Source organism: Phyllostomus hastatus, unplaced genomic scaffold, assembly GCF_019186645.2.
Source record: "Phyllostomus hastatus isolate PE091 unplaced genomic scaffold, TTU_PhHast_1.1 phas_scaffold_1674, whole genome shotgun sequence".
Lineage (NCBI taxonomy): Eukaryota > Metazoa > Chordata > Mammalia > Chiroptera > Phyllostomidae > Phyllostomus > Phyllostomus hastatus.
Genome location: NW_025334011.1, coordinates 30,764,334 through 30,782,891, shown reverse-complemented (window position 1 = coordinate 30,782,891; position 18,558 = coordinate 30,764,334). Strand labels below are relative to the sequence as shown.

General features: G+C 39.0%; 1 protein-coding gene across 8 annotated transcripts in view; it reads right to left on the bottom strand.

Annotated features, from left to right (window-relative positions):
• BEND7 (BEN domain containing 7) overlaps positions 1-18,558 on the bottom strand; it is a 97,398-nt gene that overhangs the window by 50,055 nt on the left and 28,785 nt on the right. For 7 of the 8 annotated variants that reach the window (XM_045857994.1, XM_045857995.1, XM_045857992.1 and 4 more), the window contains 3 exons: positions 14,954-15,076; positions 11,310-11,575; positions 8-233 (listed from right to left, as the gene is read on the bottom strand). In XM_045857994.1, the coding sequence (XP_045713950.1) occupies positions 8-233; positions 11,310-11,575; positions 14,954-15,076 (615 nt within the window). The remainder of the gene's footprint in view (positions 1-7; positions 234-11,309; positions 11,576-14,953; positions 15,077-18,558) is intronic. The other variant, XM_045857999.1, reaches the window with a different exon arrangement.

The window sequence follows — 18,558 nt, the reverse complement described above, 5'->3', positions numbered from 1 at the left end:
GACCAACCTTTTATTGCACCCACAATATTTTGGTCTAGTCCTTTCCGGTTGTCATTCAGTCCTCTTTTCCTCTTCCCATTGGGTAAGGAGTTAGCCAAAGTCTTGTCATCAAAAAATGCACACACCAGTTTTCTAAACAGAAGGCTTCCTGAGCGAGTGTAGTTTGACAATATAGAGTCCAGCTGAGATTTAGGCATAAACACATCAAAGCCTTCAGCAAGTTGCACTTCTGGCTACCAAAAGAACATAAATATTTTATTAAAAGCAAGATTTGAAGCATTTGACTTTGGGCACATGTGCAACAAAAAAACATTACTAGCTATTGCAATGTCCACAGCCTGCAAACCACACAGTCTCAGCTTTGTGTGTCAGTATTTGCAACCTCCAAAACCAACAACTAGTTATGGTTCACAAAACAAGATGCTCCAATTTCAATGTTAAGTCTTGTCAAAAGCAAAGGAAAGTAGCACACTGTAAAAGCATTCTTATCTTTAGAAATAGTCAAGGGAAAGCTGGATAATGACAAAATCATATCATTCCAGAGCTATAGGGGACTTGAGACTTCTGGGTGAAACACTCTAATTTTTTAAATGAAGGAACTTAGGCCCAAATGATTTAAAAATAATTTAAATGTACTCAGTGCATTACAGTTGACAGATCTCTTTCTCCTACATTAAACAATTTAATTTCATTTGCCTAAGGACACAGATCTGGAGCTCTCCCACAAGGCCCATGCTCTTTGTACTGGACCAGTGGTTTTTAGCTGTGGAACTGTATTATTTTTCCCCAATGAAAACCTATGTAAACTAATACACGAAATAAATATAAATGATGGACAGGTGCCCCAGGTAGTTTAAACCCACGTTGATCCCTCCTTTTGGGGGGAACCTGAAGCTACACCCCAGAGTACCACTGGAAAACCAGTGCACCAGTCACATTTGTCCCTGTCAGGGATTTTATGTCTGGGACACTGGGTCAGAAGACCTATAAGGTGCCTTTCAACTTGGACTCAACCGCATATGCTCAAACATTAATAATACATTCTCTGGGATAACACCATGGATGTTTACAACCTGCCTCTTCCACCCAGCTCACATCATTTCTTTTTCAAGGCCTTCCCTAACTCCTTCATTCCAAGGAGGCAGCAGTGTGCTCTTCGTCACCGCTAATTATCAGAAATGCTTACACGAGTGTATTTACTATTCTGTATTAGAATTATTTATCAGATTATGGCCCTTCCAGATACCTGGAACTCCACTTTGGTGTCTCTAGAGCCTGGTACATAGTAGGCACTCAATAAATTATTGTCCAACAGATAAAAATTCATTAATCATAATCTAAACTGGTAAGTCATTCACTGTTGGTCACAATGTGACTTTAAAACAGTAACTTTAATATGAAGAAATGTAATTGGTAAGCTTTCATTAAAAAAGTTCCAAAGGAAACCTCACTTAAGTAAGAGGTATTATAAAAGCTTATTCTCAGTTACCACATTTATCACTTTGCAAACCTGGCACTACTTTAGGTTTTCTAAATCATTTTAGAAACGTGAGGATTAGGGATTAGTTTTCTCTCCTAGAGAAGAAAACAGAAATTATTATTTTTGTCTTACTGCTTTTCGAAATGCCTAGCACATTATGGTCAGAGTAAAGAGGTCTCAGAGAAGGGCTTGAATTATTCAGATGACGTGGAAAGGAGTTTGGGCCCTGTCCCTCCCAAAGGGAATTCCCCACTGGATTGTCCAGAAAGACATCTCATTTCTCCGCTTCACTCTGCTGTCCCACTTTTGGTCTCTGAATGCTTGGTAAATATCACTGTGAAAACAGTGCTGTCAGACTGTTTCCCCACTTTTGCATCTTGCTTCTGATAAAGGTCGGTAGAGGAGGCTGACGGGAGCTGGGGGCTGGACCCCCAACTCCCACAGCAAACGCTGGCACACCCCAGGCACTCAGTGCATATTTAAGTGATTCTATGTAGAAATATTAGGATTGAGAGAATTTTACCATCATAATCTCAGATGAAGTTTCATTCATACCCAGAATTTTATTTTGCACATTCTATGGCTGAGTTTAAACATTTTGTTCTAAATGAACTGATTGCAGATTTTTGCCAAGTGCTTCTATGTCATTTGAAAGTAATGAAAAAAGAATTCCTGTCTGCTTTGTAGAAACAGCTACTCACAGCTATTTGAGAGTCTAGGGAGAAACAGAAGCTCTTAAACTTGTAAGAGAGGGAAGGGAAAGATACCAACTTGTCTTATTCACACACCTCTGGTGTCATCACAGAGGCTCTGAACACTCAGCCTCCTGACCTCTGAGATTCCCAGAACCTCCCTTGGGACTCACCTCGTAGGACTGGGTCCCCTGACCTGAACTAGCCATCAGGCAGAACCAGTCACTCCTTTCTTCATGCACTTACAGAATTTTCTGTGGGCTAGGTTTACAGTCCTTTCCACACTGGATTCATCTAGTTGGGAGTTTGTGTTTCTCATTAGAATGTGCACTCTTTTGTATTCAGTGTATTCAGAGCGCAAACCGCCAGTTAGGGCCCAACAGTATTTGTCAGAATACACAAGACGGCTATGCAGGAATTCATTCAACATGGCTAGTATTGATTTAGCGATTTTTTTGTCCCTGTATAAATGAGGAAGTGGGTTTGAAAGTCTAAGCACCGTGGTTCAGCAACCCAGTCTTCTCATAACAGTACTGTGCTGCCTCAGAGAGCAGAGCACCCAGAGAACACGGACCTGCCTGACTCAATACACATTTATTGAGCACCCTCCGTGTGTGAGGAGTTTAAAGTCGGGCTCAGTGGGTGAGACACATACACAAATACCTAACATACAACAAGTAAGAAGTGATAAATGGTACCTATAAAAGAGGTACAGGGCATAAAGCAGCATTTGGCTGGTGAGGGGTGAAGGGGTTCAGGAGGGAACAGGACAGCATTTTACCAGGGCCCTGGAGGTAGGATTTAGGAAACGGATGCAGTTACTGTTTCTGGCATCTGCTGTGAGCCCTAAAACTAAATATCTAAAAGTTTCTGTGGAGCCAAGAGACTCCCTAAGTTTGGATGCCTTAGCACTGATTTCTGGGACACTATCCCAAAACAGAAGTTGTCAATGCTTCCTGTTCCACCTTCTGTTGCCAGAAAGATATTATTTTCAAGCATTCTTTCCAGAACAAGGAACACAAACTCGCCCAGTTATGAGCCCCTTACAAAGAAGTCAGTTTTACTAGTTGAGGCAGCAGCCAGCAGCAGCAAAAGCAAAGGTGACAAATCTCTGCCCTTTTCTTGCTCTTCATGTCCTTCTGCTCATGTGGAGTCTTAGCTGGCAGCGCATGGGCGCTAACGTTATATCTGCAAGGTGCCACAAAGCAAACCAATTTCTTTAAAAAAATAGGGTAGCTTTACTTTCTGAGACGTACAGGAAAGATAACAGGTTAATTTAATTAACCACAAATTTTCACTGGAAATCTTTTTATTTCCTCCATTGTCTAAATATAACCACAGTGGATTACTACCATGTAATGATCTATATCTTTGTATGCGTACTTAAAAACAGGATACAATTCTTTAATTGTATTTTTGAATCTCTTTTTTGTTTACTGTCTCTAGTTTAAATGAGATTCTTCTGCTTACTAATCATGGCTATGATAGAAACCACCATTCCAAATGAACATCCCCTTAAAAACCAGATTTCCTTTGACAGAATCACTATTTGATGCTTGAATGAAGACCGCTAGCATACTAATTTACAGAATCTATTGGTTACTGAAGTAATAATATATTCAAAAAATTCTATCAAATACTTGAGATCTTTGAATGATGATACCCAAAGTAGAGGCAAAATTTATGACATTTATAGTTATCATTTTAAGAGCTAAGAGTCTAAATTCCCACTATAAATTTTGATTTTCATGTATGTCTGGTCTACTTTAGGTACCTCACCTACTTAGCATAATAATGTATCAAATGTTGATTTTCCCTTATCCAGTGGCATTACATCTTACTGAGTGAAGTTCTGGAGGCAAAAACTCTTAAGGACTCTTAAAAACTGTTCCTGGACCCAGGCTTCTGGACATTATGTTATCTTGTCTCTCTTTCCATTTCGGTTGTGGTCTCCCTTTGCTTAGAAGTTGACCTTTGAATATCACGAGTTTGAAACTGCATGGGTCAACTTGTGGATTGTTTTCATAAATTCCTGTCCTGTTTCTGATCTATGGTGGAGGTCCGAGAATGTGAGGGGCTGACCGTGTGTGCTGTTCTGTGCCATTTTACACAGCAGGCTCGAGCATCTGTGGGTCTGGGCATTCACAGGGGGCCCTGGAACCCATCCGTCCCCTGGGTGCTGAGGGATAATTGTAGTTAAGTTCTCGAGGAGTCAGAAGTTTTATGTAGATTTTTGATTGGGCGGGGTCAGCACCCCTACCTGCCATGTTTTAAGGGTCAACTGTAGATAGGGCCAAGACCTAGCTAGGGTGGAAGCTCTCCTAACCAGGTCAGTTCAAACTTTTCTCCCCTAAGTCCCTATGAGAATATCATGTGACTCCCCTGTATAACCTAAAGAAAAATATGTAAAACAATTGGAAATAAATGATACGAATTAATCCCAGAGGGAACTTTTGTCATACAGGCTTTTTATATAAGGTATTATTAATGCCAAATTTTAGTTAGACATAGAAAGCTGTATGTGGTCATAGGTTGAAAGAGTAACAGGCAGAGCATGAATATTCATACTGGGCACTAGCCCCAGATTTTCCATTGTAAATGAATAAATTAGACACAATAGTTTGTATACTTGGCAGGCTAGCTAGTCAAGTTCCAAACTGGCTCCAGCCTGAAACCTAGAAGAAAACTGTGACTGAAGAGGCAAGATTTTGTTGTATAAAACTGATTGTTTTTGGACTGAAAACATATAACAGAATTTATAAGGATGTCTAAAGGCTGTGAATTTAGCTTTTCTGTTCACAATACTATCATATATATTGATCCTTATTCTCATTTAATATTTATTTAGCATTATATTAGGTATATTTCTAGGAAAATAAACTTTATGAAAAAAAATTTTAAAAACATAACCTGCCCCCCCATAATTGATTTGATTTTGCTCACAAACGTGATCTATTTCTGTTTGGAAAAAAAAATGGTTTCCTATAAGCCAGGTCTGCTCCAAGTGGATTTAGCAAGAATTACTATTCCCATTTATTAAATGCTATTCCAAAATCATGGCCACAAGCAAGGCTCATCTGTGCTGGTTGATCCAGCCAGCACAGCTGCTGCCGGCGTGAAGCAGGTGTGGCACAGGGAGCTGGCAGAGCTGAGAATCGGTGCCGAGGGGGCACAGGCTCCACACTGGACGTGCTACATCAAGACTAACATGGTAAGATGATCGCTCTCTAGTGAGCGAAAATGCTCAGGCAAAAGTTCTACCAAAAAGTATGTGTAATCTATATACAAACATATGTTTAATTTTGAATAGGATAAAAATTACAAGAAGTCATATAAGAGCCAATTCTTTATAGATTTTTTTATTGGACAAAATCTTGGTAGAACTAAGAATGTAATGTTAGAAAAGACAATACAATTGGGCTCCTTGACAATTTCTTCATGCACGTGCATAATGAGACACTCCAATGCCTTTCAGAGATGTTTTTAGCTTTTTCCTTTCTCAGGTGGAAGGTTAATGACTCTAGGACTACAGCTTGATTTATGCTAAAGATATTTGGGCCAAGTGTTTAAACACAGAAGACTTTAACCACTGCAGTCTAGCTTCTTCCATCATAACTCCACCGAAATTGCTTCTCCAAGGAGATGTCCACCTTTGAGAGCCTGTCCTTGCCCCTCCAGGCTGAGGAGAGGTCTGCTCTTGCAGGCCTCATGCTGCTCGGACAGCCTATGCTAGAGCTTAGGTCTTCTTATAACCTAATCATCGTTATATCTTCCTCACATGCCCCTTGAAGGGCATGAACTATTTCATTCATTTCAGCATGTCCTGGAAAATGGTGCTATCACTGATGTGATTTGCTACTTACTATATCCCAGGCCCCAGTAACACACATTACATGGGTTTTTTAATTTAACTCTCAACCTGTAAAGTGGCTACTATTATTATCTCCACTTTTCAGATGTAAAAACTAAAGTTGAAAGGTATTAAGTAACTTTTTAAGATTACCCAGCTTATAAGTGATGAGGTAAGGATTTGAATACAGGCGGTTTAGGCTGGAACTTAACACTAACAAACATCTACCTTAATTAAATGTGTTAATGAATATATTTAAAAATAGCTTGCTTACTTGATTTACTTTATTAGTTCCCAGAGGATTACTTTGTTTATTGAGCTAACAAGACGTTAAGAAAATGAATTCTGAATTTAGAAGCTACTTATGTTGAGAGCACCAAGGCATTTTAAATTATTTAAGAATGACATAAAAGAAACATTGATGAAAGTATCTGAAGTTGATGGATGTCCATAGATTTATCCTCTGATAACTTTTGTGTAATTTTGGATTACTGGAAAATATTCATGGTCATTACAATACATAGAAAAATGTTACGTTTTTAAAAAACTGATCCTAGTGTTTCACCAAAGCCAAAAAACAAGCCAAACAAGGAGTAACAATGAAGAAACAGACCTAAGCCATGTATATATCTGCCCTGAAAAACACAAACCAATACATCTGACTGAGTAGGAGAAAACCGTCACTTTAAAAATTCATAGCCGTTTCGTCTGAGTACCAGTAGAGTTTGAATTGTGCACTCATGAAGAAGGGGTGAAGTATTTTACTTACATCTAAAATTGGGTTTGAGTTCCTGCCTTTGTGTCTGTGTAATTTAGGTTTCCATTTTATTTAATGTGCTAATTAAAAATGGGTAAAATAATCCTGTTCCAAAAGAGAACATTTCTGGACATTCTTTTATTGAAAAAACACTATTTGTTCAAGTCTATTTTTTCATTTATACGTACACATAAGTTTACTTAACAAATGCTTATAGTCATCCCTATAAAGGTGCTTAGCCAGGACTGCTAAGGTTGAAAAAGCATCAATATTTATTGAGCACTTATAATTTACTAGGTACTGTTCAAAGTACTTTACATAGCTTACTTTAACTCTTCCAGCAGCCAACCCTGTAAGGTCAGCACTGTCACTATCCCCATTTTATGGAGAGAAAGCTGAGGAAGGTGACGGTAGGTGCACTTGCTCAGGGTCACACAGCTGATCTTCTGGCCCAGGCAGCCTGACCTCAGAGTCTGTACACCTAACCGTTCAGTTCTGCTACCCAAAAACTTCTGAGAGAGGGCACAGCCACAGCCTCACCTTTCAGTTCTCTTCTGTGTAACAATCACCCCATAAACAGTTACTGAGTGTCGGGCATGTACACGAACTGTGATAAGACAGCACCCGGGTCTTGCGCTCAGAGAAGGGCTCACTGCTAACGTGGGTTTGAGAATCAACTCCACCCTTCTGGCTGTGTGAGCTTGTGCTGTAAACCCTTTATGCCATGGTTTCTTTATTTATAAAATGACAATAATAATCATGCCACTGAGTAAGCATGAAATGCGATAACTATTTAGCAAAGGATAGTAAACAAATATTACAGACCAGTATAGAAAGTTCTATATGGAAGAACTGTTGAAATTATATTGGTGCTTTGGGGGAGGTGGTAACAAGAAAAGAATGAGAAAATGGGAGTTAAATTGAGGGGAGGGTTCTAAATTAAAGCCAAGTCTTAGACCCAAAGTTTCGTAAGTTTATTTCGTATATTAAACTTAACACAAATGCATGTGTTTCATCAATTGCAGACTAAGGTAACATGTATTGAGTACCTGTTATGTGCAAGGTACTGCAATAGGATTTTCCCACATTCTCTGTATTATCTCGTGTTTACAAGACTCTGAGGTGTCGACACTGCAGTTGGCTGTGCATACAGCTCACTGCTGTTTCTCCTTTAAGCACAGATAACCATTATCAGTGTGCTCCCTGCAACCATCTATAGTCCCACATGGATGCTTATGTTTGTGTTTGTGCATAGATGAACAAATTTATATTTGGGTGACTTTAAAAGTCCCAGCATAAAAAAGATAATACATTGTGAATTTTTAAGACTGTATAGTATCTTTTACATTTGAAAAAGTAATAAAACACCCTGGCTGGTGTGGCTCAGTGGATTGAGTGCCAGCCTGTGAACCAAAGTGTTGCCAGTTCAATTCCCAGTCAGGGCACACGCCTGGGTTGTGGGCCAGGTCCCTGGTAGGGGTCCCATGAGACAATCGCCCATTGATGTTTCTCTCCCTCTCTTTCTCCCCACCTTCCCCTTTCCCTAAAAATAAATAAATAAAATATTTATTAAAAAATAATCATTTAAAACTGATTTTTTAAAAAATTATAAAGCATAGATTTTATGTGTTATTTTTTCATTGCTACCACTTCTTGTCTTTCTCCTGTGCTCCAAATATCTAATCAACATTCTGAGGATACTAAACCTACTTTACTTCCCATCCAGAGTTGTAGGCTGCTTCTGCTCTTCCTTTCCCTATCTCGGTTAAAGAAGTCAGGACAATTTAGTGACCAACCCAGTTTTCCAAGACAGAAATTTGGAGGTTACTTCCTACTGAGTCACCAAGTCGCCTGCACAGGCACCTCCCAAATGTCTCTCATCTCTTCTCCTCAGGCTCACTGTTCGAGCACAGACCCTCTCAGCCTCTGCCTGGCTGACTGCCTCTCCCTTTGGTTTGCGTGTCTCTGTTATCTTCTTCCATCTATCATCCACAACATTGTTCCAGTTTCTACCTAAAACAAAGGTGTGATTATTTCTCTACTTGAAACTTGCAATGGTTCCCTAGTGCCCACGAGATAAAGGCCAAGGGCACTTGCAAGTCAATCCATGGCTTTCACCGACTGGCCCTGCCCTGCTTTCATATCATCATCTGCTACCAGTGCTGGCCAGACAGCTGTTCTAGCAATACTGGAACACTTGTCAATCATACAACTTTGGACCTAACCCTCCCAATGCTGGGTACTGTTCAGAGTCCATCTTCAATTACACAATTTCTATCCAATCTGTTTTATTAAAAATTCCTACAATATTATTATATATTTTGTTTTCTCCTCTGCACTTCCACCAAATTTTAAAGAGCTCGTGGCTAAGTAATAAGAAGACTAAAAGGCACCTAAGTTTGGATGCCTTAGCACTGAGGGTCCTGTCCACCTATAGGAGTCGATGTCCTCCACCAGAGATGTCACAGCCCAGCCTCATTAATGCCAATGAGCACCATCCACGGACAAAGTGTCTTTGCCCAATGACAGGACACACTGCACAGTCTCCCAGTTGCAGTGTGTTTCCACTGAACAGATGAATCAAATAGCTTGTCAGCTGAATAATGTACAGGTAATATCCACATATATATTTTGCTTTTCTTTTCAAGTATGTTATTCTTCCATCAATGAAATAAGCACCTAACTGAGTTCTCATGGACAATTATGAATGTGCATTATTAAATTTAATAGCTCTTATCAGCAAAAAATAATCATGAATAAAAAGCAAATTATATTTATTTGGTATATTAATAAACATATAATACTGATGTTGGTAAAGATAAAAAAATTCTATTTCACTAACATATATAAGGCCTTTATCAGCTATTCTTCAATTTATCTTTGAAGTACATCTGGAACTTAAAAGTTAAAAAGAGAATAAGTTCAGTTGTTAGCATTAGATCAACACATGTAAGAGATGTTTTATACAACTCAAATGATTGTTCCTGATACATCAGTGCCTATCAAAAAAGAATGCTAAGGAAAATGTTAAAGTATTGAGAAAATTGTTTAGGATTGAATGTACTTTGTGTTAGGGAGTAATTTACCTCGGCTTCCAAACATGTGATCTACATGGGTTTTGAAGCCAGAGCCTTAGTCGCAATAGCAATATAATTGAATCAAAGGCACTCACTGGCCCAGGGTAAGACATTATCATCATTAATGATTTTTTCAAATTAAGCTCTAGTCTAGAAGAACTTCTTAACAACTATAGCATGTGTTCACAGATAAAAACTAAAACAGCCCTGGCTGGTGTGGCACAGTGGATTGAGTGTTGACCTGCAAACTGAAGGGTCCCCAGTTCAATTCCCAGTCAGGACACACACCTGGGTTGCAGGTCAGGTCCCCAGAGGGAGGGACGCGAGACAACCACACATTGATGTTTCTCTCCCTCTCTTCCACCTTTCCTCTCTCTTTAAAAATAAATAAATAAAATCAATCTTTAAAAAAAAAACTAAAACAAAAAATCTTTGACACTAAGGATTGAATAAAAGTTCAAATGATTTTTCTGGTCTAAAAAAGTCACAAGATGATTATTTTTGTTGCCTCCCTTTATTAAAGGCCCAAAGTGGATACATGCTAGCGAACTGTCTTCCTATGCAATGTGAAAGGGAACACTTTTTTAAAACAGCAATTTATTTCTTATTTAAAAGGTAGGGACAAACTCCAATCTCATAAAGGCCTGTGGGAGTTCTTAGCAAGATTCTCATTCTATGCAATTTGATAATAATAGATCACTCATTCTTATTTAAGAACTCTCCCAAGAAGTTGGGGTTTACAACATCGAGGTACTTAGATACTGTAAAGAGAGTATGCAATTGCACATACAGCACACTATTGACAAAATTAGTGCATGGTCATTGGATATAAAGTGGTAAGTCAGATGGATATTGTAGACATCATCCAACATCTTGGACTTGAAACAACATTCTGTCTATGATATTAAAACAGAAGAATCTTTGCAGAGCATTAACCTATCATTACACAGAGTAAATGACATGGCACTGCAGCCTAATTAGCAGTGTAGTTTGCATCTATAAAAGAGAATTAGCACTACTGTTCCTTTTTTTATTATTAGTTTGTGTTTCCACAAAGGTATGACTTTATCTGTAAGGTTCACTTCATTTATACTCCTTTACAAAGGATTTAATTATGTTCTTTTAGCTCACTACACTGAGGAAATTGAAAATGGCCACTTTAAAATTAAAAATGTTAGAGAAATTAGTGAGTAGATTACTTACTCTATAACCTTTCTTCTTTCAGAGATACAGAATGGAAGCATGCTTAAATAAATAAGGCATAAGATTTTCAGAAGAGAAAATACTAGGCAGGCAAATTATTCATCATCTTCCTTTCCTCTTTCCCACATGTATTCTACAAGTTTTTTCAGTTTGCCTGGGCAGCAGGAGTTAATAGGAAAGTGTAGCAATATGATAAAATCCCTGACAGTTACATCACTTTAGCGTCAGCAGCCAGAAAACATCAACTTACATCTGAGGAAGGCGATTCCAGAACAATGCCAAATCCCAGGACGTGGTTCTCGGAGGCGGAGGTGTGCTCAGCCGCCTGGAGGGCAGGCTGCTCTGAGGCCACAGCGGTCTTCTTCTCAGTCTCTAACACACTGGGCTTCTGTTTCACAGTAAGAGGTTCAACAGTCTTAGGGGGCACTTTTTTCTTTTTATTTCTCTTGCGTGAGACAGCAGTTCGCTGGGAGCATATAAGGGAAATTGGGGGTTGTTGTCTGTTTTGGGTTCCAACTGTGAACAATAAACAAAAATATGGTACAGGCAATTGTGTCCAACTTAGGAAAAACTTAGCACCCGTCTATCTGCAGACGAAGCACACCAGAATAAAATAAAGCACGCTGGACCTGGCTTTACCAAATGTGGGCTCTGGAGCACCTTAACGTTCTAAAGGCAGAAAAACACCCAAGGGAGAACTCTGCTGCAGATGCTGGTGAATAATTGATTGTACTGCTACTGCTGGGTTCAGTGAAAGAAAAGGATGATGAGCTATGAGAAAACACCTGAACATCATTTTACAAATCACGTGACATTTTTATATCAATGAGAACTCCTAACTTAAATTGAAGTATAGATGCCCATACTTTTGGGTAAGCCAGTTTCAGGAATATTCCAATTGTCATTTTGGGTTAAACTGATCAGTTGCTAGCACTGAAACTGACAAAGACTGGACAAGGATCATCATCTGGGTAAGACCAAGCAACTGAGCAAACGAATCAGGATGGAGTGACCAGTGTGCATGCACCAGGAAGCATGTGGACAAAGCCTGCTAGTCACTTGTCAGGTCCAGTGACTCCTTCCTCACAAGCCAGTACTGTCCACACATCAACTGTCTCCACAGCACTACACTGCTGGTTCAGACTAGCCTGCTTCTCCATGCCTCAGTTTTATGTGGCTGAAAAGTAGAAATAATATAGTTCTATACAAGTTGAGCAAGTGAGTAAAATCCAGAAAAGGCGAAAAGCACTCAACAAGAGCTAAGTACTAATACTGAAAATATACTTAAAGAAATAAGGATGGTAATTATAATTTCCACAGGTGCACTTTGAAAAGTAATGTTTGTTAATATTTATGAATACTCTCACAGAAAGTTTAATAGGAAAATATGGCCTTGTTATTTAAATTTTCATGTGTTAATATGGCTTACTAGATGTGACCATAGGGTATGCTTGCCTTTTTACATTAACACACCTATAAATATGTTAAATGAAAATTGAAGCTCTTTAACTGCAAATAAATGTAGATTGCAAATAAAGAATAGTCATACTCTAAACATGGTATTTTCATCTCCAGGCTGGGAAGAGATTTATAACTGAGTGTTAGAAACGAACTATTATACTTGCACTGCATGTAAACTGAAACATTTTTCATCACCAGCACAGGAATTCCCCAAGCTCACTGGGTTCTGAGATTATCTGGCTGTGCATTAGAATCACCCCAGAGCTTGAAGAAAGCTTCAGCGTTTCAGCCTCACCCCGGATTAATTGAACTGGAATTCCATCCAGGGTTGGTGCCCGGGCACTGAGATTTTTCTGAAGCTCCTCAAGTATTCCCAATGTGCAAGCTGGAGTGCAGAGCTTTTCTCTGTTCTCTCCAAATTTCCACCCAAGGCTGAATATCCCCAAAGCCAAGTGGACGACTGAAGCAACTGTCAAGTCTAAAACACACGCCTCTCCAAGCCTTGCTATTCTAAATTAAAAGTGAAAATGTTTTTGGTTTAGAAAATACAAGGGACTGAGTTTTCTTCTCCTTTTGCAAGTCTAGACATAGCTAAAGTTTTCTTGCATCCAGATCTTATCCTTTGATCCTACTTCTTGTCTTCTTAAAAATAAAACTTTCAAAATATATATAAACTAAATTGAACCTTAAAGGCAATAAAACCTAGCCACACAACAAATTCTTAAGTTAAAGAAGAGTAACTTATTTAGTTGATCCTTTCTGCCCTCCTACACCTTTGGACTGACCACTTCCCTAATCTGCAAAGCTTCAGAACAGCAAACATTGCAACAAAGTGGCATCTACTTAAAAGTTTCTAAAATAGCTTTTATAGTTGCCATTTCAGTAGTAAAGAGCTTAAGTAACAAAATAAATCAGTACAATTGCCTATGCATATTTTCTTAGGTGCTAACAAATTCTTCCTCTGAAAACAGAATCTGTACATGGGGAAGTAACTTTTCTTTCTGAGTTCCTTATTTAGGAGATGTTAGCCTTTCCAGCCGGTTAGTAAGAACACAGGATATCATGGTAGAACAAGGTGAGGTAAATGCTTACTGACCTGACCAAAATGCTTTTCCCCCTTGCAATCAAACCAAATTCAGCACATAAAATTAGATGTTGCTTTTCAGAGAGCCTTTTGTTCACCTTACTTTCATGTGATCTTGGGCGACTAAGATGTCTTAAGTATTTAGCTCTTTAATATCAAAAGCACATCACTAATATTAAAATTTTACTAGAAGTCACTAAAAGGCATCACATACAATTTCTGAACGCTGACCTTTGTGAATACCTTTACAAGGGAAGGATGGGAATGCTAGTCATATATGACTATGCTGCTTTAGGCCAAGGTCGAGAAGCACTTTTCCCTGACAAGAGGAAAGGCTTAGTAAAATGATTGCTTATTTTCTCTATCTGTGACAAAAAAGTTCTTTCCCCCCTCTAATCGTGAGGATTAGAAAACAGAGCCACTATCATGAAGACCTAGCCTTCCAGACTTCTAGGAAATGCCCAGTGGTCTTTAGGACAGTACTCATGAAATAGCTTGCACTCGTGTCATGCTTTACAGAGCTCATTTACTACCTCCTTCTCTTTTGAAAACAACCTTGAGAGCGAGATATTAATACTCCAGTAACAGAGGAGAAATCTGAGGCTCAGAGAAGTGGCTCAGGTAAAGGAGGAAAAACTGAACTCTGACCCCAAACTGCAAATTCACTGCTCTTCTTTCTTCATCTTGTCTAACAGGAGTGAGGACAAAAAATGGTGTCATGTAAATAAAGAAGACGAAACATGTCTATGAGCTTCTCTGTCTTGAATGCTAGGGAGAAAGGTCACCAGCAGAGAGTGAGGGCCAGCACCTCTTGTCAGCCTGTGCGCTTCACCACTGGAGCCCAGGATTCCTAAAGGGCTCCTCCACACCTGCGTGGCTTCCCTGCTGCCATGCCAGCCCCAACAGCAGGAGTGGGGTCGTCAAGGTGCAGGCAGCCCTAAACTGAGCATCAGAGATGAGGCAGCCTCATTTTCTTTCCTGATCAGAATGGAACCTCTTTGTCAATTCACATTCGGAAAATGAGCTGAAGAACTTTGCCCACCTTCCTGTTTAACTGTTTAAAAATACAATGAACTGACAATTGTGAGGTGTTAGGAGATCAGGGGGTGAGGTATACAGAGCACATGTACATAAGTAGAGGAGGAGTAGTACTAACAATAAAAAATCCAATAGATTTGCTAAAGGGAAAATGGGTTGAAGAAAAAGCTGAGAAAACAGACCCTTGAAAAATCACAGCAAGACAGCACAGAGGGAAGAACTCAATAATAAAAGCACTCTAAACATCCAATTTTAGATGTCAGATATGCATTAAGAATCAGAGGGCTGCATCTGAGGTGTAATCTTTGTACCTGCTTGAATTTGCATTAATTTCCGCATGGTCTTGAGTTCTTGGAGAATGGCCTGCAATGTTGACTGGCAGTTACAGGTACAGCAGTTTGATCCAGCTGATGAATTCAACACTGGAAGTTCTCCTAGGCATGAAAGAAAAGAATGACACACTCCATACAACACCAAAATTATAAAGAGGAAAAAAAGATACTTTGACAGGACTCAAAGCCTGTGCAATCATTATGAGACTGTGCCTAAGGAAAATGTACCCAATATTTTTCACAACTTAAATTTGTGCATCTGACTTTATCTAATTATCTAGGTTTCTGTATTTATTACAAGGTGTGTGTATTTCACAGGGTGGTGGAGCCTGCAGGAAAGTTCACAAACAATGCACTGTCACAGCAGGCCTTCCTATTGTCACACCAGTTCATCTCATATAACAATAGCTGAAAGATGCACTGGAAACACGCTCACGCTATTTTGTACAAAAAAAAAACTAGCTCTGAGAACAGCCTTACAAAAATAAAAAAGAAAAAAAAAACAAAACAAAAACCCCCCCCGGCAACTGCATGTGTTATAAGAGTTCATAGTAAGAATTAAATGTGTCTAACTATGAAAAAAAATAGTCTTGGTATTTAGCATGTTATCTCAAAAATTAAGAACTGTCAACACACTAAAACTTTCAGGGCGCTCTCTGAGTGCAGTGTGTGTGGGGTGGGGAAGAGTGGGGGGATGGTATGAGAGGGTACATTTGATCTTGATGGGTTAGAGGGTGTTGATGTACTGGCTTTTCTCCAGCTTAATGAAGGCAATCCTCCTCTATCTTTTTTTCCATTCCCAATTCTTACAGTTCCATCATTTTAGACTTTCTTCACTGTTTAAGTTCAACATATTTTCTTTAAAATAACTATCCTATTCTTTTCCCCTTATAATAAGCAAACAAACATCTTCCTACTGTCCTTAGAATAAAAGGGAACATTCGGAAAACCACGCTTTCAGTGGCGCCCCCTCTAGCACCAGTACACAACCCCACTCTCATAAAATGGGCTGTATAAGTGAGTCACTTGTATCCCTTAGGTTTTTCCATAGGTGGAAGAGGTAAGGTAATGTTTTGGTCCAATTACATCTTCTATTTTACATTATATATAATTTAAATCCTATAATATTCATTAGTTGTGGATGCTATAGAAAAATTCACCACAGCAAAATCATGGAATACTTAGATAACAATGTTTGGAGTAGCATAATTATTTATGTTCAAAATTGTAGCAAACTGAGGTGTTATAACACCTAAATTGCAAATAATTTCAGTGAAATACCAGTCATAGTTATATACGATAAATTTCTCTTGAAAAGATGAAACAAACACAAAAGAGATCTATTTTCAAATGAATACCAGGGAATTTATGTTAGTAGCTTTCAACACAACATTTTCCTACAAAGTCAATGCACCTTCCTTGTATACTGGGAAAGAGAACTCTGTTCACCCAAAACTTACTGCTGTGGAGTTTACTAACTCCACCCATACCTGAGGGCAGCTTATTTCTCTTCGAGCTTCTTCCATGGCCAAAGAATCAGGGGGCCCTTGTCGACCATTCCTAATCACTATTCTAAGTACTGTCTTTATTCTTTTTAGAGGACAAAACCAACTCCTTTCAGCTTGTTATAAATCATTTTCTAATTTGAAAGAGAACTGACTTTTTATTTTTATGGAGGAGTCTTTCAAGAGCCATCTCCCTGCAAGCTGGATGCAGGCCAACCTATGAATCTGATGTTGACGTATGAAAGAGAGAAAGAGAAGACGCCGGTACACCTCCTTGGGTCCCTCGGGTCTCATCAACGGTGTCCCAGGATGGCTTTTCACGCATCTGAACTGGTTACTGCAAATTGTGTTTAAAAAATAATAATCAAAACAATTTTTAATCTTGAAGGATAACAAATGGGAAAAATCCTTTACTTTTCAAGAAAACTGAAAATGAATTTTTACCTCTTTCTTGTGGGAACTATAGGTCTGTACATCTATACATAATTTATAGGACAAGTAACATCCAAAGTCATTGGAGGAAATTTAACATGACTGGAAAAAAATCATCCATTTTTCCCATAAGTTTTGGAAAAAAAACTCCCATTTGATTTTTTTCTAAACAATTAGAAATTTCAATTAAGGAAATTTTACTTTAAAGGAATACATTTCAACCCTAATGAAGCAAGTTATAAAATACGGAGCATTTGGTTCAGTAGCTGGGATATGAGGTTAAAACAGGGACTAGGGTGCTGGGTTATCAGTCCTCCCTTTCACTACAACTCTTCTGATGATGAAGAAAAGCAACAGTGTTACTTGTCTTCTTAGAGTGGAGTCGTGTAAGTTTTTTATATATTTTGGAGATTAAACCCTTGTCTGAGGTATCATTGGCAAATATGTTTTCCCATACAGTTGGTTCTCTTTTAATTTTGACACTGTTTTCTTTAGCTGTGCAAAAGCTTTTTATTTTGACCAGAGGGGAGAGAAGAGGGAATTTCAGGGGAGAATGGGAAGCGTTTACAGGAACAAATTTAAAGGACACATGGACAAAAGCTAGGGGGAGGGTGGTAATGGGAGGGAAGTGGGGAGGGTTGGGTGGGTGGGCTGGAACAGGAGTAAATGGAAGAAAACTGTACTTGAACAATGATTAAAATAAAACTTAAAAAAAAAGAAAGCACAATGCAGAAAAAAAAAAAGAAAAGCAACGGTGTAAGCAAGGGGATGTACTACTAATACACCACATGACCAGGAGTCTTCTTTTAACGACAAAGGGGAGGGCGCTCTTTCTGCCCTAGTGTTCAGTCTTTCGTGACAAAACCTGCACACCAGCGAACGGCAGCTACAACTTCTTAAAGGGCTAAAATCTCAGAGAAATCATCATTTCTACTATAGAACCCCAGTCTTTCCTGAGTCTCAAGTCTCGTATTTTATATTCTGCAACTTTTCCTTCCATGTCTTCCCTGTCTCTTAAAATAACTCAACTAAGGCAGGTGATTAAAGTAGGGCTTAATGTACAGCATTAGTGTCATTTTCTGATAACACTGATGAGAAAAAGAAATCAATTCCTGGCCAAGGCCACTGCCTGTTTGGACTTGGCACATTCCCCCCACGTCTGTGTGGGTTTCCTCCCACATCCCAAAGGTGTGCACCTGAAGTCCACTGCTGTGTTGCTGTTGTCCCGGTCTGAGTGAGTGCGGGTGTGAGTGGCCCTGGGATGGAAGGGCATCCTGTCCAGGGCGGGTCCACGCCTTGTACCCTGAACTGTTGGGAGAGGCTCCGGACACCCGTGATCCTGAATTGGAATCAGCGAGTTGGAAAAGAATTCTCTTACTTATTTTTATTCACCTTTCTTAAATGTATAGATAGCTCACATTTACTTCAATGTGTAATATTACAAGTGTTTTGGGTCTTTATTTAGAAGTTTGGTGATGCTTTTGTGACCAGAAATAGGCCGTAGGAACAATTGGTCCATGGTAAAATTGGTTTCATTATATATCATTTTGCTTGAAGTCGCAGTTTCCAAAGACCTACCTGATGACATTAAGTGAGGACTCACTGAACACAATGAACATTTAGGAATAAAACAACACTCGGACAACC